This window comes from Poecilia formosa, unplaced genomic scaffold (assembly GCF_000485575.1).
Source record: "Poecilia formosa unplaced genomic scaffold, Poecilia_formosa-5.1.2 Scaffold130, whole genome shotgun sequence".
Taxonomy (NCBI): domain Eukaryota; kingdom Metazoa; phylum Chordata; class Actinopteri; order Cyprinodontiformes; family Poeciliidae; genus Poecilia; species Poecilia formosa.
Window position 1 is genome coordinate 1,408,159 of NW_006800069.1, and position 22,408 is coordinate 1,430,566.

Here is a 22,408-nt window from a genome sequence, read left to right on the forward strand (position 1 = left end):
CTGTCAAATCTTTTACACCACGTATGCGACCTAATCCAGCTGGGATTATCTCCTCTCTCTTCAGAGGCACGAAGTGTTTACACACGGTGCTGAATTTCAATCGGGACAAAGGCTCCATGGTTTCGCTTCTGTTTTCCAGCATTTTAAGTGATGAAAACCTGACGCAGAAATGTGCAAAAAGTCAGGAAATATTTAAATAATATCACCATAATGCAAAGTTTAGGAACCAGTTTAGTTTGTTAACCCACTTAGTTCTTATGTTTCCTTCACGTTTCTTGGATTCGCTGCATATTTTGACCAACTTATGCCCACTGTTTTTCCAGCATTTCTCTAGAAATCCTTTTACACTTTAAAACGCATTAGGCTGCATCTGCCTTCGTTTGTTCAAACATTTCTCAACACTGAATCAACTTCTTGGCTGTTGGAAGAGGTAAAAAAATAAAATAAAATAAAATCTCCTGCAGTTCATCTAAAACCTGCGGTTGTAAATGTGGAAATGTTGTTAGGTGACCTCAGATCGGCGATGGCGGTTTAACCCACATCCTCTAATTAAAGGCTGAAATTCCAACTGGACCTTTTTTTTATATATACATACATATATTCAGAGTGTGGAAATGTTCCTGCTGTTCGTTTCTCTTCCAGAGCCAAAAATATTAACAGAGGCTCAACATGTGAGAAGTGGGAAAACACACTTTCACATCCTGTACCAAGCAAACTTGTTAGCACACTTACTATGAATCGGAAAATCCAGCAGACCCTAAATGACTCGCCGGCCGTGACGTTTAAAAGCTGAAGCTTAAATCGAGGATTTAACTGATGGGAGTTATTGATATGCATCACTAAGAATCATAATCACCGTGTGCTAAACTAAGTTTAAATCGATGCAGGTGTGTCCCTCCACCCCCACCCGTAATAAGAAAATTTCACATTAGGAACTACAGGCTCAGCTTTTCCAGCCTCAGGCTCCAGGGTTCAGTTTTAGCTGAACTGGGATTAGCTAAAGATGACGCAGTTATATTTCTGTGTTAATAATTCCTCACTGCTGTTTAGTTTAGCAGGTTGTAAACATTTACAGTAGCTGGTATTTTATTATTGAGCAGTCCCTCCAGGTTGTTGCAATGTTTGCTTGTTTGTTTGTTTTTTTTAAGAATGTGCGGCACCTTTCTCAAAGTTTTGTATATCAAAGTTTTGAATTCTTTAAAGCTTTATTTTTGCCATAACATGGTCTTACAAAAAAAAGCTGAATTAGCTTCATTTCTCTTTTTCTTATCTAGTTATAATCCCTCCTTACCTGAGAAGATGCTGCATCATCGTCCTACTGCTGCTGTAATGACTGAATAAAGTAACAGAGACACAGGAAGTGCACCGATGACTGAATATATACACAGTGGAAGGAAATTCTACAGAGCATCTAAAAATGGTTTTGGAAAAAAAAAAGAAAAAGAAAAATGAGACGTTTAGCATCACACATGCTTTTATCTTGCAGGTTCGGTTTTCAAGAGGCGAAACATGAAGTTCAGTTAGAATGGAGGCAAAAGGGACCAGTCAAAAATTCAGTCGAGTCAGAAAAGCAGGAAATACAGATTTGCAGAAAAGTTGCGATGACTGTTGGAAACTTTTCTTGTAAACCTCTAAAGGAAACGTAAATAAATGTAGAACCTTGCACAAATGAAGAACAGCAACAGGGAATAAAGAAATAGGGATATAAACCCAATGCAATAAAAACAGACACAACAACACGTCTGATTAAAAGCTTGCTTGAATGAAACGGTCTTCAGTTGGTTTTTGAGATAATCAACCAGAGTCTGAGAAGACGCACGGCGCTGGAGCTGCTGTCTGAATGGCTCGATCCGCTCCAGGCCTAAAAACTAACAGCCTGAAGACCTCAGAGTGCAGGCGGGATGTTTCATCAGGGTGTAGGAGATGGACATTTGTGAGGTCAGACGCTGATGTTGGATGAGAGGATCTGACTCTCAGCTTGTTCCAAAACTGTTCTATTGGGTCGAGGTCAGGAAAAATAAATAAAATAACTGACATTTATCTTTGCAAATTAGCAGTAAGCAAACAAGCCCAATGTCGCCACCTCTAGGACTGAAGTGGAAACTGTAGAGCACCGAGTAAACGTTTGACCACAGAATCCCGGCCGACAGTACGTGTTTGGTTAGTAACCGACCTGACATGGTATCCACTAAGATTTCCTTTAAATGTGTCTGGCAAACAGAATCCTAACAGGAAGCGGATGATCACGTCCTCCTTCCTTTGTCTTGTGTTGACGTGAGTCAACGTCAACACAAGGGAAGAAGAAGAAGAAGAAAAAAAAAGCGACTGCGGCTCATCTATTTCTGTTAGCCAAAAACTCCCTTTTAGACGGTTAGAATAACGCTCCAGCTTTCTGAATGCGTGTTTACCTCCTCACTGTGAGCTTCAGTATCCTGTACGACCCCTTGATGAGGATGAGGGCTTCCTGTCGGCTGCCGTACAGGGCAGAGCCGTTAATGTTGATGAGCTCATCTCCGACCTTCAGCCTCTTGCAGTGCGCGGCCTTCCCTCCATCCTCGATCTGAAGACAAAGATGAGATTCGGGAAAATTAGCTGGAAGGCTAACAAGGGCACATTCACACAAAGAAAAAGAAAAAAAAGAAGAAGAAACTCATCGTTAAGATAAAAAAAAAAAAAAAAAGCCCTGTAACGATCCCATGGAGCAGTCAGGACAACGACTCCTTTAAAACCTGTTTTTGGAGACATTTTTAGTTAAACTGTTTCCGTCCCCATGGCAACCTTGCCCCAGAGAGCATCTCCAAAACAGCCCAAATCAAAACATCCCACAAACCCCGTCTCATTCCCTCGTAACAAGCTCTGTGTGAGAGTGTGTTAGGCTCAGTGGTGAGGACTGAATTGTTAATGCATTACTGGGATGTTTTAGACTGGTTTTAAGTTAAAAAAAAAAAAGATGGGTGTGTTGCAGTGTGAAGCAAGGCTAAATTCAGACATAAATCACACACAACAAGAAGAGATACTGAACAAAATCCAGAGAGACAGAATCACAGACAGGCGGTGAAACTGAGGAAGATTCAACGAAAACCCAACAAGTGCGACACTAAAAAGCTGAAGATACAAACCGCAGCCACAAAATGTTTTACTCACTTTAAGAAACAACTAGAAATGTCCCCATTAGGTTTTCTGAGGGTTCCACCAACTCAAATATAAACACCATTGTTAATATGATTGAAGACAGAAACGCACAAAAGAAAATCACAAATAAGGAAACCATGAGACAGAAGTGAGCCAATGGCTTAGATGAACAACTGGTGATAAATTTGCACCTTTTCAAGCTAGCTAGCAAGGGAATATTAGCAGCTAGTTACTGCAACCACGTTGAGTCAAAGAACGCAGTGAAAATGTATGTGTGACGCAAATTTTGGCACAACAGTAAAGTCCTGTGAGAAAAACAAAAACTACATAGAATATATTAAATTAAATAGTTTCACCACAACAGCATTTAAGACCTGTGATTAACTTATTTAAGGTCAACTTGTTTCTGTTCAACGGATTTAAGACTTTTTAAGGATGTGCGGACACCTTGCTACCAATAATGAAAGAGAATTTTCAAATACTGAGTCCGAATCCAACTCTTTGTCAAAATCCAGGCTTTGTATTAAAAAAATACAAAAAACTAAAGCAGCTTTAAAATGCAGAACCGCAACACCCTGTATTTCATCAACACTACATCGCGCTCATTGCAACGACTTTCCAGCAGTAAATATTTTCTCTCTGTTTTGATATGTCTTGTTGATTAGGAATAAATATAGTTAAAATATATGAAAATAAAACAGTAGCACAATAACACTTGTGCTCAACATGGAGTACAAAAGTTAAAACACGACAGCACCGGTATTTTAGCAGAGGTTTATAAACACTTGAGAAATCTGTATCACAAAAAATATTTTAAAAATGGTTTTCATTCATTTTTGCAAAATAATGTGTATGGATATTATTAAAGTGGAATAAACAAAAAACATGTTTATAACTGAGGACAGCAGCAACAAGCAAAGTTAGAAAGAAACATAGCGACATAAAAAGCACTCTAACCCGTTTGTTTTTGAACCCTTTCCAGTCACTTTTTTTTTAAGCCACAGACACACAAGAAGGGCACCGGCTGAGTCAAAGGCATTCGACTGTGTTTATTTTCACTTGTTTCTAATGAGCTTTTCACTCTAAAAACAAACCAGAGGCCAAAAAGGGCTTCAGTGGACGACTGTTTATCGCTGCTCATAATGTGGAATACTGTTCACACATGCACACACACACACACACACTTACCCTCAAAACACCAGAGCGATAAAATGACCTTTCATTATGCAGAAATGCAACAGATGTAGCACCAACGAAATAAACTCTGCTGGTGGAAGATTACAAAATACACAGGAGGGGGTCAGATCCCGGTCCTGCTAAAACTATCAATGTACCGTTAAGCTCAGAAAATAATCCATCGGTTTCCCACGGAAACGAAACCATGGGGGGGAGGATGGAGGCACACGAAGGTGAGGCAGGATGAGCTGAACGTAAAACGAGCACCAGAAGGTAACGAGGCTCAAACAAATAATTCAGAGAAGGCAGAGGAAACGGCGGAGAAGAAAGAAGGAAGGGAGGAGACGACCTCAGGGGAACGAGCTGTAATTTGTCCGACACACACGCGCACCCACACACATGCGCACCCACACACACGCGCACCCACACAAACAAAAGCACGCACGCACGCACGCACACACACACACACACACACACCTGTGGATTTTATATACTCAACCCCAGCATGCAGAGATGTGAGGCATAATTAGAGAGTGGTAATAATGGAGTTGATTATGGCGCGTATGTTGCTACGTGCGATCTGATGAGGTCATTAGCCAAAACCCCGTTTTCTCTGGAGGGGATGGAAGTCGTTAGCCGCTGCTGCCGCTCGACAACAAACACCTCCAGACAGGAAACCAAGGTCCGACTTCCAACAGAGAGAGGTTTAAAGTTGTTGCCGGTAAATAAAATTAACTCTGGCAGCTAAAACGTAAGCTTCTCACATCACACAAAAAGCTCGCTTTTTAAGGTTTTGCCGTAACTCGGTGTGGGGTCCCACAAATGAGCTGTCATTGTTTTGTTTTTTTTTTCCATTTACTTGTTTGCCCTTTACTTCACCCAGGAAGACCCCACCGAGAACTCTTTTTCCTGAGATTCCTGGTCATGTGGGTGGCACGTGCAATAAAAAAAGATTTAATGTAGGAGTCTTAGATTAAAAAGAGACAGAAGGGGGGGAAAAAGTGAAATGTGTTGATATAACTTTGCAGAGCTGGACACTCCTTTCTCACGGATCCAGGAATGTGTCTAGTTACTCAGAAGGTGCAAAAGGTGAGTCGAGAAGGCGGTTGGGTTGCTCCGGATCTTAATTTTCTTTGAAAGAAGTTGGAAATCACCATCGCCCTTCAGTTTCAGAACTATGCACCGCTTTCTGTTGGGGTCTGTCAAATAAAATCTTGATAACATGCATCCAAGTTTAGTTAAAACTTGGCAAAATGTTGAAAAGTTCAAGGTGTGGGAAAACATTTGCGAGGCAAAAGCTGAATTTCCTGCTCAAATCTTTAAATATGCTAGTTCCTGAATTAGAACGTCAAGGGCACAGAAAGGCATTTCAAGCAAAAATATTGCTATAATATCAATATTTCCAGTAAAATGACAGTCCGATCCACCTCTCTCTGCCCATTTCCTGGCTGAATGTTGTAAACATTGGCCACTAAAAATCACAACGATCTTTAAATAAAAATGTTGAATGACAATCACATTTTTACGTCTTTATTTATTTCACTAAATGCTGATCAAGAAAAGAAAAAAAAACTCATTTAGTAAACAGTTAGACTGAAAACAGCACGTCTAAACATCACTGAATTAGGTAAAACTGCTAAGAATAATTCCAAGAATGAACAGAGTGTAGCTGAAACTCCAGTCCTTAAAAACTTTACACAAAGAGCACCGTGAAGAAAGTTAGTTCATGCTCAATTAACTTTAAAGTGCCATCATCAAAGAGTCATATCAAAACAAAGAGTCGACACCAATTTGAAACAGAAATTTGCTGCTTAGGTGAATGAAATGCACAATGTTAATGTCAGTATTGACCAAAAATAATCACAATTATGGATTCTTTCCTTTCTTCAGCTCTTGTATACTCTCCAATCCCCTCTTTTGCACGCACGCGCGCGCACGCACGCACATTGCCTTTGCTCAGCAATGGCTAAAGTTTCCACTTTGTTATTGTTTCCTAGCGAACTGTAAACAACAGAGACAGATGACCGGTCAGTCCCAGTTTTTTATGATGGTTTTGTAAAACTCAACCTGGCCTTGAAAAGCCTCATGCTAGTTAGCAACTTGGTGAATTATCGCCTCCTTGTGGATCAAGACACACACCTGGTACACTTTAAAGATTTCTTGAAGATTTATAAAATATTCCTCAAACTTTCATTGCAATGATTTTCAATCATGTTTGAACGTATCAACGAGGAAAGGAGGAAATGGCTAAATAACTGCAGTTGATGGAAACGGTTGTGTGTGTTGTTGTCTCAAAGTGAGGGATTAAAAATGTTAAATATTATGCATTTTTTATTGCTCACCTTTTAGTCTTAGCAGCACTTTTAGATTGACAGTTCTGTGTTTTTAACCTCCACGGTTTGAAGCAGTGGAGTTTAGCGCCATGCCTTCTAGCTAAATATTAACTGTCGGTGTGTTGTTGTTTTCACTGTGACTTGCTGTAAAAATGAATTGCCCTTTTGGAAATGAATACAGATCTGAATCTGACAAGTGTTAGTTTTAAGCTCCAGCCAAAGATATACATTAACCGTACCCAACAACATGTGCTTTCATTCATATGTCATTAATAACCCCTACAACACCCCTCCAAAAAAAAGGTCACAAAGCACAGCATACACCAACTGTGTCCACACAAAGCACAGAAACAACTCGTGTGCCAAATAATCACCGAGGATGATAAGTACCAGCCTACCTCGGTTTTTTTTATGTTAACATCTGGTGAAAGAAGGTTTTCTTCTTAGTGTACATAAAATAAGCAAATGACCTGACCAGCGTGCCTGCCTGCCTAGTGTTAGGTGTGTGCGAGTCTGTGCCATGCTGCTGTCTGTGCCGTGGGATGTCCAGACTGGGTGAGGTCAGCCCCGGCACATGGGAAATGTGGAAGAAAGCCCTCTCTGTACGCTCACACTCGCACAAATCAGACACACACCTTCAAATTTAGATTTAAGGAGCTGCTTTTTCAGTGCTTGTGTCATGGCGCAGTGCCAATTTCTAAAAAAATGGAGGGAAGAGGTAGATAGATAAACAAAAAGAAAACCCTGAGTCTTCTGAATCTCTATCACAGACTAGTAAAAGTGATGAGCTCTGGTCTGTAGCTTAGTAACAGCTGTGTGTGGAAATCTGATGGAGATGATGAACAGGACAAACGTGTAACAAGGTCGGATGTCACATGCATGCATGTGTGGTTGTATTTCCTGCGTCATAGTAACATTATCTGTTTACAAAGTCACGCTGTGGGGGCCAGACTTGCCTATGAGGCCAATAATCAAGACCCGTTAACATAAATGAATAGATTTTATGTAAATGACGGGGTTTAATGTTACAGTAACAGCAAGAGTAAGTGGTTGGGCTGCTTCATTCGATGAAAGGCAGCGTGAAGCCTTACAGGTGGAGGAAATGTGGGTCCGTAACTGTTAGCTACTGTCAGTGGGTCCCTACACATTCTTCCCGACTCGTGAAGAATCAGGTTTCTTGGTCGATGCTCAAGATGATGATCAGCGTTACTGTTCTGCCAGACAGCAGTCGTGTTTCCATCAGTGCGTATTTTGACGTATCGGATTAGAAAAGGTTGATGGAAACGGCAAAATTCGAGATAACTTCCTCAATTTCATTAACAAAACGTTTTTATGTTGGCTTGAGACGCTCGTCGGCTTTTCCCAAAAAAAGAGTTGGAGGCAAATGGAAACACGTTTGCCAAGCAGGTTCTCATGTAGCGAACGTTTACCTTGGATGACTGATTGGCATTTTCCGTTGTTGGCGTACATTAGCATGTGACATCGTCAATGCTAGTTGACAATTACAAGTTGCCCAATATTAACACATTCCTGAAAATCTCCATGTTTCTGAGACTTGTGGTCTGTGCTGGTTTGTCAACTTCCTGTTTATTATGGCCATGCACAACGCCGACATCTGAGGAAATCACGCTCTGTGTAGCCTTCTTACTCACTACCGAGTGAGTAAACTGTTAACCAGACAAGTCAGAATTAACACTGATGTCATTCATTTCTCTCTGAACATAATGATGGAAACGACTGGTAAAGACGAAAAATGAAAGAAAAACACTTGAGAGTCATCTGAAGACTTTCTCTCAGAATGAAGACATGAAAGCCATGTCATGATGGCAATGTCGGCGGCCCCTTTTAGGGACAAAGACCCCAGCAGGGGCTATTGTTTGTTGGGCTCCCGTGAATAATGGCCGTGTCCCCAAAGTAAAATATGTGCAGAAACATGAGTAGAGGAGCTGGAGGTTTCACTATCACCTCTTTCAAAAAGCTCTGAAGGTTTTTTTTCCCCACGTTTCCTGTTTTGACAGCTCCTAAATTCGCCATTATTTCCACTGACCCTTTAGGGGAGTTTATTTCCACAAGTTGCTCTATGTGTGGTGATTTCTCCAGAGTCAGGCTAAGGACTGGGAATAAAACATAAACTCAGTGTTTGTATGTGGTGAGTGGGTTACTGCCAACTATCCAAATGGAAGTCGAGCTTAAACCAGAAGAAATCTCGGCCAAGTTCAGTGGGAATAAGGTGTGATCACAGGTATTACCCTCTGCATTCATTTACAGAGAAGCACATCCTCCAATTCAAACCACTGTACTTTAGCTGCGTGCTGAGATACAAAGTTTCCAGTAGTAGCCCATAGAGGGCGATAATGAGCCAGTTTATACACCGTCTACCTAGAAGAGGAAAATGACAAAACTGCAGAAAGAATAGAAAAAATTATTTTATCACCAAATTTGCTGCTTATGAATTTTTAATTTTGAAAACGTGCTTTTTTTTTAATTTATTTTTTTACACTCTGTGGGCTTCCGTAGTTCAGAGTGACGTCAGCAGTATTTTGCAGCCAAGAGCCATTGAGCTAAAAATGAGGTAATTTCTGTTACCAGCACATTTTTCTGGGCCTCTGCAGTAAATATTCACATTTTGTGCTATAAACATAAAATCTCATCAAATATTTTTCTCTGGTTTCTGGTGCAAATATTTCAGATTAATTTAACTTACTAGTAATACTGCAGCAAGATATAGGAGTTGTTTTAGGTAAATAATTCCTTAGTATTGATAAAAGTACCATTTCCACTTTCAGATGTTTTCACTTACAACGTGGGGAAATGTCTTGATCAAAGTGAAATAGTCTGCCAGTGGAAATAGTACTTTTCATCGACATTAAGGAATTACTGACTTCAAACAAGCTCTTATATTTAGCTGAAAAGTTACTTGTACATCTGTTTGTTTTATTTCAAGTGTTCTAAGATATTTGCACTGAAATACTTGGTGAGATTTTATGGTTTTGCTGTGGATCCAGTTCATTACTCTTTTTTTTCTTCCAGGAAATCATAATGAGGTCCTAATCATTCATTTAAGCTCTTCTAAGCATTTCTAAGAGCCTTTTCCTTACACCTATGGCATAGCGCTCCTCATGTCTTGCATGTATGGAAAAACAAGCTCCTCATTCTCATTCAACTGCTCCCACAAACACACACACACACACACCCTTCCTCAACCTCTGCCCTCCAGTCTGAGCCATGTGAGGTTCTCCTTGCTTCCTCACACCCACACTCGCACAAGGCCTTCTTTATCAGGGCGGGAGGAGGGGAGCCGTCGACATGGAAGAGGAAAGAAAGCTCCCACGCTCGCAACGAAAGCGACCAGCAGACGGATCCGTGTTTGCATGTGCACTGCCGTGGCGCTTCGTTGATCCCGGGCGTTGCAACTGTCCTCAAACGGCCTTCCCATGGAAACGCCGAGGGGAGCGAAACGAGACAATGATGCCCCCGGACGGATAAGCCCTCCGTGGCCCCCCAACCCCCCCTTTGGGGATGAGGTTTCAGCAACACGCCCTCGTAGGAGAGCGGAGACCTCGGGTCACCGACAGTTGGATCAAATTCAATGGCACAGTGACAGAAGGGGGAACGGTTGAAATGAGTGAAGTGGAACAGACAGAACATGAAGAAAATGTAACTAGCTAAACGGGAACAGGCCAGACAGGGGGGTGGGGAGGAATCCCAACCCTGACTTTTTTAAAGTCACTGATTGTTTTCTGACCTTCTGCAGGCAGACTGGAAACCACAGAACGATCCTGTGAGTGCGATCACATGGAGGAGCACCAGCATGTGAATAAATGACAGCACAGTTTTATCTCGTAGATTAAATCGTGTTCTTCCTTCAGGCAGAGGAGCTGCGTTTATCTCCTGTGTCGATTTCAGACTTCGAGTGGGATGATGTTAACTAGGGTTGACACACGTTATAGACAAATACTTCACCTCAAACGACCAAATTCGAAACTTGGGAGAAAAAATGTCAATCGGGAATTCCCCACATGATTTACGACTCAAAAACATGAAGCATTTATGAATGGAGATGATAGTTTTGTTGGATGTTAGGACTGGGCGATTAATCACATTGATAGATCATTAAAATTTTTGGTTTTTGGAAAATCTGGATTTTTTTTTTTTTTTTTTTAACCAGTGCACTCCTGGGGTTTTCATAGGACAGAATGATGCCGGCACGTTCAGGTCGGCCATCTTGTTTGATGGTTCACAGCTTCTATTCATTTGGACTTTGAATTCAAGTCAACTCTACGTCGAAATAGACTTTATTTAAGAAAATAAAGTCAAAATGTAGTCGAAATAGTACCAGGTTGAAGTTGGAATATTAGGAGAATAAAGAAGTGATTTTATGAAAATTAATTGTTCAAGTTCATTCTCATTCAAAAACGTCTTTTCTTGCAATTTTAAGACAATCTGCTGGCAAAATTGTCCTTTTTATGCAAATATTATGACTATATTCTTGTAAGAAAAACTAAAATTCTCGTAGCCTGTCCCTAATATTGTTTTGTACAACTCACAGAAGGGTCGATTGAAAGTTTTCACTAAAGTTTTTGTCTGTTTTTTTTTTTTTTTTTAGAAAAGACAGAAAAAAAATCGGAAATCATATCTGGTATGAAAAAAATAAGCCATATATCGCCCATTCCTACTCAAAGCCTTTACTTCCGTGAGCAGATGTGTCCACCTGACATTACAGAAAATGGAGTGAGCATTCCTCCACAGCCACATCGACCCAACAGCAACTTCTTCTGTTTGTTTTCAATGCGGAGCCGGGTTGGAGACTATTAAAAATGTGCCGGAGTCACTTTCTGCTAGACTTCTTCGTCTGTATATTTTGCTAGGCTGCACCGCAGAAATGAGACTAAATATTACTAAATAAGAAGTCGCCTAAACTTTGCGCTTAAAAAACAAAACAAAAACACAGATGCATTAATCCACATAAGAGTGGCTGTGAAATAGTGCATGTAAAACAAACAGCTAAAGGAAGGCTTGAACTCCCTTGTTAAAGAAACTATTGAGTTTAATGCCCTTTAATATCCTTTATAGAGAGATAAAAGGGATCCTACAACACAAAGGATGAAAAGATGAAGAAGAAAAAGCAGAAAGATGGACTTAAGCACAGTTAGAAGTCGTGTGTCTTCTGTGTTGTTTGAATGACAAGTGATCTCGAGGAAAAATCCCCTGCTGAAACCCCACCGCTTTGCACCAAAGACGTTCTTACCACCTTAAGCTCCGCTAATGCCATTAAAGTCGAACTTAATCTGTTAAAATAAGCCCCTCGTTACCGTCTCCGAGCTGCGGGCCACATCAAAGCTCCGTCAGCCGCAGCCCTCTGGAGAGATGCACAGCAGCGCCGCACTAACCCCCGACCCTGACGAAACGCGAACCTGTCACTTAGATCCCATCCGTCATACCGCGTAGCATGGTTCTGAACTCCCATAATCCACCGCTACAACCCCGTCACATACAAACACGTCGGTGACTTCGTAACCCACACAAGCCTGACACTCACACTGCGACATCTGACCTCCATTCAAAGTCTAGAGACAGAAAGACTTTCGTGGAACAATATATCTAAAGAGACGTGGATTTTGTCACGAAATACTTAAAGGGAAAGTATCCTGGTTAATGTTTCTAAATGATTGGGTCAGAGGTTCATCATGAAGTCATTTCCAAATACTTGTTAGTCGCTCTATTTCCAACTGAGCAATTTGACATTTTCAAAGTTAATTTGCTTAATGGAAACACACCAATTTTGGAAAAACTCTAATTTTTCAATAAAAAGTTTTAGCTCTAGGTTGAGGTGGTTTTATTGGCTGTATCAACATTGGTTTAGTTCGCAATGGAAACACTTTTTTTCGCATCACACAAGTCACATGATCAACAACTGGATGTTGCCATTGGCGCAAACCACAAAGACGATGATGACAGGAAGTGGTAGGAGGATGATGCTGTGACTGGTTTTTAATGACATGAACAAACTTACTGAAGGCTGTAACTTCAGTAGGACGAAATATCCTTTGCCAACAAGTGGGTGGCAGAGCAGCCAGGACATAACTGATGAGTGAGTTAAGGCGAACACAATCAAAACAGTGATTCTTAACTGCATCTCGAAGGTAAATATAGAAATACAAACTCTCAGCTTCTCAGGAGCTCTTCCAATATCCCCGGTCTGGAAAGTTTTGAGAACTAAACATAAATTCAGACAAACAAAAGGATGTTTGTGCACTGCTGGGAGCTCCTACACCGTTTGCCAGCCACAGTCTCAACTTCACAAATTTGCATCTACAAGCACTGAATTTTTGGGACGTTAAGTCGGTGGACTTTAGGGCGTCCGCAGGGTCGTTTACGCACACCCCCGTGAATGGCCTCCGGCTGTGCGTTTCTGGTGGGTTATGGAAGCCATTAGATCCGGTGATCAGCGACGACAACAGCCTGGGTTAAAAGGTCGGCGGCCTGTTGGGAGCAGGATTGATCCATCAGTGTCTTTGAAAAAAAAAAAAAAAAAATCTGCATGAAAGTGTTGCCCTTTATCTTTCTTCCTGACACCCCTCCTGACACACACACACACACCATTTCAGTATGGGTGAAATATTAACTTGTTAAAGTGCACCTACTGGCCTCGGCCTCTTTAGTTTCATGGTTTGCTGGTATGGCTCAATGTGAGCAACATAGATGTTGAATTGTGTCTTTATTTTTGAGAAATCAAAGAAGCGCTGCCACCTTGGAACATCAGAGGTCCTTGAGCAGTCGCAAGAAATTCTGTGTTTTGCACTTCTCTCAACACAGTACTGTGGTTCAACCAGCTAACTTAGCGTTGAAGCAGCAGCATGTAACCTTTATAAAAATATGCTTTTTACACATTTGATGAAACTGTTACCAGGTTGTCACAGTATAATTTAAAACAGACAACAGATTGAGCTCCTCCACCTCCTCCCTGTGCTGCCATTACAGTCTGAAGAAATTCACCGTTCCCGATCAGAAACAATCAATCAGTCCAAGTGCTGTCAATCAACCTTGTGAACTCCAATGGTGGAGAAACAACTTGCAGGAAAACTATTTATCCGCCATCATCGGTGGCCATGCTAACTACTCTTAGCATGGCCACCATGTCAGGCTCACATGGGCGTGATTGACTGCGCTACAACCTGCCCCCTGGACCTGATTGGTTGTTTCTAGTTAGCAGTGAAAGAAGGCAGAAAAGCTAAATTATTCCACAGATTATCTAATAATTTACCGTCACGACATAATGACAATTCCAACAAACAAGTAAAAAAAATTTTTTTTTTATTACAGTCACATATTTAGCTTTAAACCTTATTAAAATTTGTCTTGGTGCTGATATCCATGACATGTATGCGATATGATACAATGTGCTCCCTTGTCAAAACAAATTAATATTATTTATTGGCTTCATAAAACCACATTTTCCTTAAAGTGGACTAGGATTATATTACAGAACGTCTTTCTAAATCATAGGCACACAATGTTAAAGGGGTGAACAGGCTTAACTGTACCCTAGTCCGCCATATTAAAATGAACTAAAGAGACGCCAGACCATTTGTTATTTACATCAATTTCTCTCCAACTTTCTTTTTCAATGCAGTAAAATTGCTTCATTCTTTTCTTATGTGTAACCGTTTTATCCCGCTTAATCCATGTCAATGTATCAACTTTCCTCCATTTTATCCTTACATCAACCTGTATCAAAAACAGAGAGAGTTGTGCATGCAGAACTCTGAGAGGTTTTAGACACTTTTCTGCAGGCTGCAGTCATTGGAAAGGATATAAATACACACAGAAGGAAGAAACACAAGATCAAATTCAAGCCAAAAAAAATAGCTCCACTGTCTGTTTTTGTTTCTGCAACTTAGGAGATCCAGAGGTCTCGGTTCTAACAAGAAGAGAGCAGAGTGGAGGTTCTGACTCACACTAAACCTTCCCTGAGAACCGTACCTTCAGAGAAACAAGGAGGAACGCGAGGATGTTTCCGACAGACGCCACAGAGTACGAACAGCGCAGACAGGAGGGATGGCAGCATGACAGACTCTGATACACAAAGAGACTGTTGTGTCAAAACCTTGGCTTTAGTTCCCCTTGTTGGGTTAGCCACGGGCGTGGACCGCACTGTATCGTGGAATGTGTTTGGGGATACGGCACGCATGTGTGGTACGGCATTTTCCTTTGGTCTGTGGTGAAACTAAATTACCATAAAGTGTAAATGTAAACACAGATGCGTAGGACTAATCATGTCTGTAAAGGTTCCCCATAACCTGCCGTAAAAGCATGGAAACGTCTTCTAATAGCAGAGAGCTGAATAAAACAGCTGGAAGGCAGAGAGGAACAGGAGCTAAAACCAGGATTAAGTTTGGATTAGCTGTAAAAAATCATTAAAATAACCTAAAAGGGTCAGCCTTGCCCGTTTACTTGCTATATGTTCGTCTGCAAGTAAAAGGGCCAAATAAACGTCTTTGAATAAATGCAGTTGTTGTTATTTGGATTTGCATCATCTGTTTCAAACAACATTGTCTTTATCAAATACTGGCAACAATCCAGGTGGTTTAGGATGAATACTGAAAAAAACAATAATTTTCCAGTAAAGACACTCTACCCCTGCGTTAGCGGCAGCAACACTCTTCAGTGTGGAAGTTGTTCCAGTGGGAAGATGATTATTTTGTTTAAAAAATTAAGTCGAAGGAAGCACATGAATGTAAAAAGCGTTTTAAAAAACGGAATCTTAACTAATCCTCTTTCCACAATGTCGGTGAATTTTCAGAAAGCACAGAGGAGTCAAGATGTCAGTTCCTAGCAATACTTTGGATGTATCCTCAATTTGGCAAAGACTTCATTAGGTACCAAGAATACATTTCTGCAAAGTTACCCTGTTTTATCACGGGCAGGACATCAGAAAAATATACGACTGCGATAATTCAATTGTTCAAAATGGCGATGATATAATCAATTCTGATTAACCCAGATGTTTCTGCGTCTTTATACGTTTACATCCGTCTACCTGGCCAAATAGATCGTCAACATGCAGGGTGAGACACTTTAAACATGATAACCTACCAATTACCGCATCCAATTAGACCGCCATGACAGCGATGGCGGTCACTGTGACACTGTGATGATTTTTTTTATCCAACTTCTGTTTCACTAACGGGAGACACGTGGTGTAATGCTGCGTCAAAAAGCAGCCTTACATGAGGACCGTTGGGTCCTCATGTATAGAGAAAGTGTGTGTATGTGAGTGTGAGCCTCCAGACGCAGCCTGAGAGAAACAGCTGAAGGCTCTGCAGATCAGAGATGCATTCATTCCAACCCCACCCAACACACACGCTGCAACACACACATTCTGCAACATTCCTCCAGCAGCCAAGTATTTGTCTGAAAAACATTTCATTTGAAAACTCTGTTAGATCATTTCTGAAGAATAAAAAAAAAAAAAACTGTCATGGTTGCTTTTACCCAGCCTTATTGATCCAGATTTAATTATTTTTGTATATTTTTTAAAACATAGTTTCATTATAGTTTTTATTTTCTTTTTTCACTACATATAAATCAATATGGATTTGTGCAATCTGAGTGTGCTTCAAGAGCAGGGAGAAAATATTTTCAGGAGTCTGGAATGTAATTATTGACTTGTTGCTAAATCTGCAACCTTATTAGCAATTTAATCTTATTACAAGTGATTCTCTTTTCTTCTCATTAGTTATTCTCCTATGACTGGAGATATTTGTTAAGTGGTTAAACTAGAGGTTCACTGATTGTAATTCTGTCGTTAATTTCTGATACCGATTTTAACAGATTCTCATTAACAACCAAAATAGAAGATTATAAAACAACAGCTTCTTTACTAGAAATAATTCATCATTTACAAATAAGAGCAGATTCTGTGAAACAGGGTTTTATTAATTTAAAACAGAGGAGAAATGATTAGTGGTCTTTAGCCTCCTACATTAGCATGGTTAGCGGGCCTAGCACCAGTAAAACAGCAGTCTGTTCCCTAGAAAATGGAGACCCCAAAGAAACTCTGCGATTTCCAAAAGCTGCCAACATTTTCAAATCCACCATGTTCTGTAACACACTGACAGCTCAAAATGACAAAACAGAAATTGTTTTGGTGTAATATGTTTAGCCTTCCTGTTATCTGCTAATGCTGTTGCTCTTTCTTACCATCTCACAGTTTCTACCAAAAATGTGTCTGGAGATGGAGGAGAAAATATAGTTTGCTAAAAATAAAAACTTTTTGTATCAGTTGTCCTTCTTCTGACTTCATATCTGTAGCATTGATATGCTGTGTTATTATCGAGTGTTCGTCCTTCTGTGTCCACACCGATCTGCGTTGTTGCCAGAGCGACCGAGTAGCATTTAGCGTTGCACATTCACCGGGTTTCCAGATTCATAGTCCTGAAATTGGGCAGTTCCGGTCACCAGCTGCTTCCTCTTTGCTCCATCCTTCACATTTTCAACTTTAGAAAACATGAAACAAATATGGATAAACTGAATCCACCTGTGCTGACAATACTGCATTAGCTAGAAAAGGAGACTATTCATTTCAGAATTTATATTAGTGATACTTAGTTTCCTTTTATTTTTTTCCTCCAGGCTGAAAATCTGACAAAGATGTTCTTCAATTTCATAAATGGTTTCACAAAAACTAAAAATAGAACAGGAGGTTGATATGTGAAAATTTTCTTAAGAAGAAAATTTGTGCTAATTCATGGCATAACTCATTACTTTACTGATGGAAATTGTCTGTTCAACCAGCCTGACATTTACCCAAACGCTAATAACAGCTGGTTTCCTGTTATTTGTTAATTTGAGCTCATTTTGTAAAAAGAAAACTTCTTCAAATGATGACATGATAACCTGTTTTGACAAAAAAAAAATTTTTTTTTACCTGTTTTGAAAGTTAAACGCAGCAGAAATTGAGGGAAAACGTTTCTTTTTTATTATGATGATCAATGTGTTGTGTACTGTACTCTGCTGCAGTGTGACATATGTTTTTGGTTAAGCAGACAGTTGGAAAAGACAAACACACAGCAGAGACAACAGCATCCCTATCTGAAGGCATCCTCATCTACCCCCCACTGAGCGCAATGCTACTGGAGGCTACCTCTCCAGGAATGCAGAAGGAAAACACACACACACACACACACACACACACACAGACACACACACACACGCGGTTGTTTACAAGATCTAAACAGGACAGTTGGAGGCAAACCCACAAACTGACGTCAAAACATTCTTCTTCTGCATTTGTCTTAATGTCAACACAAAGAGCAGCTAATATTCCTCTGGGTGAATTAAATTATATTTTCAAAGATTTCAGATATTAAGAGGAAAAACTAAATGTTTCCTTTCAGGAACAATCAGAAAAGCCTCTGCAATGCTCTGTAGTACCAGGATTAACCACAGTTTGATCTTAAGCACTCAGGATGCTTCATAATCCTGCAGCCACTGTTTCAACATTACATCCAGGTTTTTGTTAGTTGTTTTTTTTTTAAACACAAAGGCTTGATGATTTAAGAAGTTTATCCTGCGCTAAACCCACTGAATCCTACAGGTCTGACGACGAGTTAGGGATTTCAATACATCAAAGGAAATCCACTGTCAGATTGATGAGAATAAGTGTCAAGTAGGTGATTAAGGCAGCATTTCAGCATGTCATGACACATCTTTTGTTGTGAAGAATGCAGAAACAAAGCCTGTATACCCGGTATAACAATATAACGCACGGTTGAAAACGCAAAGCTTTTATTTATGTTTTAAATTGTTTTTTCGGTTTCCAAAGATTCTTCACAGCTCAGCACAACATTTTCTCTCCAGTATCAAGTCCAGCACAAATGTGACGTCTTCGAGGATTTTCTACCAAATCGACAACAACAGACAGGATTGCTGTTCTGTTTCCACTGTGACCGACACGGACACCACAGCCACTTTTCAGCACCCGAACCAAAGGAGGCGCTAACATCAGTGGCTGACGGCAGCTTCATGGAGAGAAACAGCCAATCGATACGTCTCGAGTTCAAAGCTCTGCTTTGGATCAGACAATTAAAACTGAGAAGCTTTAAGAATAGGAATAAAAGGAGCCTGCTGTCTTTTATCTTTGCTGCTGGTACTGATCAGAGATCAGCTGGATGGGATCATTGTGAAGCATGTTTTTACAGGGATCTTCTACTGAAACTCAAAAGACAACAAGAAAATTAAAGTAGAGTGTCCCACTACTTGTTATTAGAGTAAACCATGATTTGAAAGCGTAGTCAGCATGATGGCAGACAAGAATGCCAGATGTGTAAAGCAACAGACTGCAGGCTAGCCAGCCTGGCTTGGTCTCTGACGGACGTTACAGACGATCCCAGGTGCAAGGTTTTGATTTCTCCAGAGACGCTTTTGTACAAAAGATGTACATTTTGGGTTTTTTTTTTAATGCAATGAATTGCTTACAAATGTGTTCAATCTCTAGATTCATCTGGACATGTGTGTCTATGCACAAAGGTGGATAATTTGTCATAAAAGATGGCAAATGGTGATTGGTTAATCCATGTGAAAAAGCTTAGAGGTCCAAACTGTGACACCAATTGAAAAAGATGGCTTAACATCTGGCTACATTACTGCCCAGGTGTAACTCGTTGTTGCAGATGACGTAGGAACTTTGTCTGATTCTGCTGAAAAATTACGTTTAAAAATGACTCGGAGCTGCTGAAAGTGGAAATCTGCTTCCTGCGACTTTATATGCTGGACACCTACAAGAGTCAATAACACATACATGAAATATAAACCTTTCTGCGGTTTCGTTAGCTAGGAATAAGGGAATATGTCTAAAGCTGGTTAAGACAAAACCAAGGCACAGTTCTCCTTTAAAAAAAAAAACTAGTTTGAAAAAGCTCAGCTGGAGAAATCAGGCGCATAGAAGCCACAGCAGAAACAGGTTTCCCATAAAAACGGGTGTTGAAAATATTTCTCTAATGTGAAACCACTAGGCTGGGAAAAAGCGCCCCGACACCAAAATACGCAAGCAAGACTCTCAAATCAAGCAACAACTGCTTCTCATATTCCCCGACGTTCCGCCGTCCCACGGGAATGTCGCCTCGATGGTTTGGGACCACAGCGCAATTAGAAACAGAAATATGCCCCCGCCACCCCCCTCCCCCTCACAACACAAATCAGAAGGGAGCGCTCAATAGATCATAAAACCACATATGAAAGTGAGCTGACAGCTTTACAGGGGCTATACACGATAATCAAAGCAGTTCATCATGCCCACATTCTGAACACAGACACAAATCTACATAAAAATGTCCCCGAAACACATGGGGCTGACAACTTACATCGCTGCATGTCAGTAAACACACACACACACACACACACAACACTCCCACTCGGGTATTTCCACAGATTGACACACTTTCATACGTGTATTTGTGTCGCATTGAACAGCGCAATCTACCCGCATGTGGGTTTTATTTTTCAATGTTTGTTGGAGAGGAACAGTTGTAGAAAAGAGGGACTCAAAGTGAATCTGTTTCAATATTATAAATTGAGTCATAAAATTATCAGCAAAAAAAAAAAAGAAAAAAAAAGAAAATATGCGCCACTTCCTGAGAAAGGCCAACTGTTAAACTGGACAGTCATAACATCTATAGAAGAATAAACTGAACCGAAGTGATTGTCATGATTTAAAACTATTTTTGCTGAATTAGATTTTTTTTTTTACACTAATTAGGTGTAAGTTGTTGGCAGACCCTTTATTTGAAAACATCCAAACATATACTGTTATGATTTGTTCACAGGCCAAGCCGACTTTTGAACAAACTGACATACACCAGCAAATCACCAAATGGACGGTTAAAATGTAGCTTTTTGATTGTTTTAAAGCAAATAACTTTTACAAGGCGAAGTTTGAAATTTATGTTCTTGTGATCACGTTTAGCAATCAAGACTCGGTTGGATCGGTTGGTTGGTTCTTCTTCACACTGTACAATCCAAACCATTTGGAAAAACCAGTTCCCCCACCTCACCTGTGGTGGCGCCGCATCAAGAACCGCTGAAGGAAACGACACCAAATCCTCTAAAGACGACATGTGCGTTCTTCTTTCTTTGTGAAACAAAAATGGAGCAGCTTCAGATTTTAGCGGTTGTAGGACTTCTCTTCGGTCGTTGGTAAGAGACCGTGAGTCATTACTCCCACTAGCGCAAGACTGACATGTTTGTTTTGGTTACTCAGAAAGTCCATTTCCTGCTTTTGAAGCGGTCTCTGGTCCCCCTTGGCATTCACATATGCATTCGAACACACCAGAGTTCACTTCAACCGAACAGAGATCGAGGTTGGTAAATCTTTTTTTTGCTCGATTCAGAGCACCAAGGAAAATAAATGGCACTCTTGGATTGGCTGTTTTGCAAATTCCAGCCAATAGCACATCGAGTAGCACTGCGTCTAGGGATTTCAGCTAAATTTGGTGTCCTGACATCCTGACGTAGCCCAAGTTGTTCTTTACTGATTTCTTTTCTAGAGAGCACCATCTCTGTTTGTCTTTGACTGGAGTGAGCCGAGCCTTGGCCACCATTGTAGAGCATTTTGAAGTGAGGTATCATGGGTAATATTGGAAGAGGCTTATACGTCTAGTTTTAAACTTACAAAAAGCAGCCCTGGACAAGAATCAAACATGGAGAACCAACCAACACTTAGCTTTATGCTTTTAATATCGGAGCAAAACCCAGAGAAACTCCTGTTAGTTTACTGAGCCACCCAAAACAGGAATCAAACATGGAAAAACAACATTTAGCTACATACTGTACAAATCTAGAACTCAACCCAGAATAACTGGAACCAACAATTAGTTTTATACCTCTCTGATCCACAACAAACTTAAGATTAAGAGAAACCATTAAATCATTGACTACTTATTCCCATTAAAACCAATAGTTTAGTTTTGTACCTCTGTCTTTCTTCTCATTTTGTTGTTTGTATTTCCTTCTAAATTACGTAAAGCACTTTGAACTGCCTTGTTGCTAAAAAATGTGCTATACAAATAAGATTACCTTACCTTATATTCTACTAACATTCAGCAGCATAGCGATCTGAGCCAATCAGCTGCAAGACCCAGCAGATTTCCACTGGAATAACATTGCAGCTGTTGAATGTTGCATTCAGTGCCGATTCCAAACCAATAAGATAAAGAAACGAGCCAGTGACAAATCAGAAATGCCCGAATTCTTTTAAATGAATCAACATGACAGTTACAGCTGTTTAATATCACCAGAAAAGGGGGAAAATATCCTATAAACTTACTTTTAAAGCTGCTCAGATTTCTTGATTTTTACAAAAAAAAAAAAAGAAAACTCTCCCTCTCTCTTCCACTTGATCTTCAAAGCAAACTCAGGCCATTACATGCCACCTAAATCCTGGCCACTAACAGACTGACTGCCTCGCTAAATGGCTGAGTGAGCAGCACAGCAATTGACTGACTGAGTAACTCATTGAGCAGACAAAACCCCAGACTCACCATGTCATCGTACGTCTAATCGGCTGCCGTATGGAGTGAAGTTTTCCAGTCAGAGTCGTGTGCGTACGCAAATACGCTTAAGACTCGCACGCAGACATGCACACGCACACACAATCTACTGCAGTAATTAGTTATGCTCCCGGAGGAATGTTGACCAAATGGCTTGTATCCCTCTGCTGTCTCGAGCTGCAGGAGTTGCCCCTCCCCCGTTCTGCAGGGCCATGCCCG

At 40.5% G+C, this 22,408-nt stretch overlaps 1 protein-coding gene across 1 annotated transcript in view; it reads right to left on the bottom strand.

Moving 5' to 3' along the window:
• The window catches only part of shroom4 (shroom family member 4), a 69,123-nt gene that overhangs the window by 42,065 nt on the left and 4,650 nt on the right, over positions 1-22,408 (bottom strand). The window contains exon 2 of the mRNA XM_007561742.2: positions 2,409-2,560. Coding sequence (XP_007561804.1) covers positions 2,409-2,560 — 152 coding nt within the window. The remainder of the gene's footprint in view (positions 1-2,408; positions 2,561-22,408) is intronic.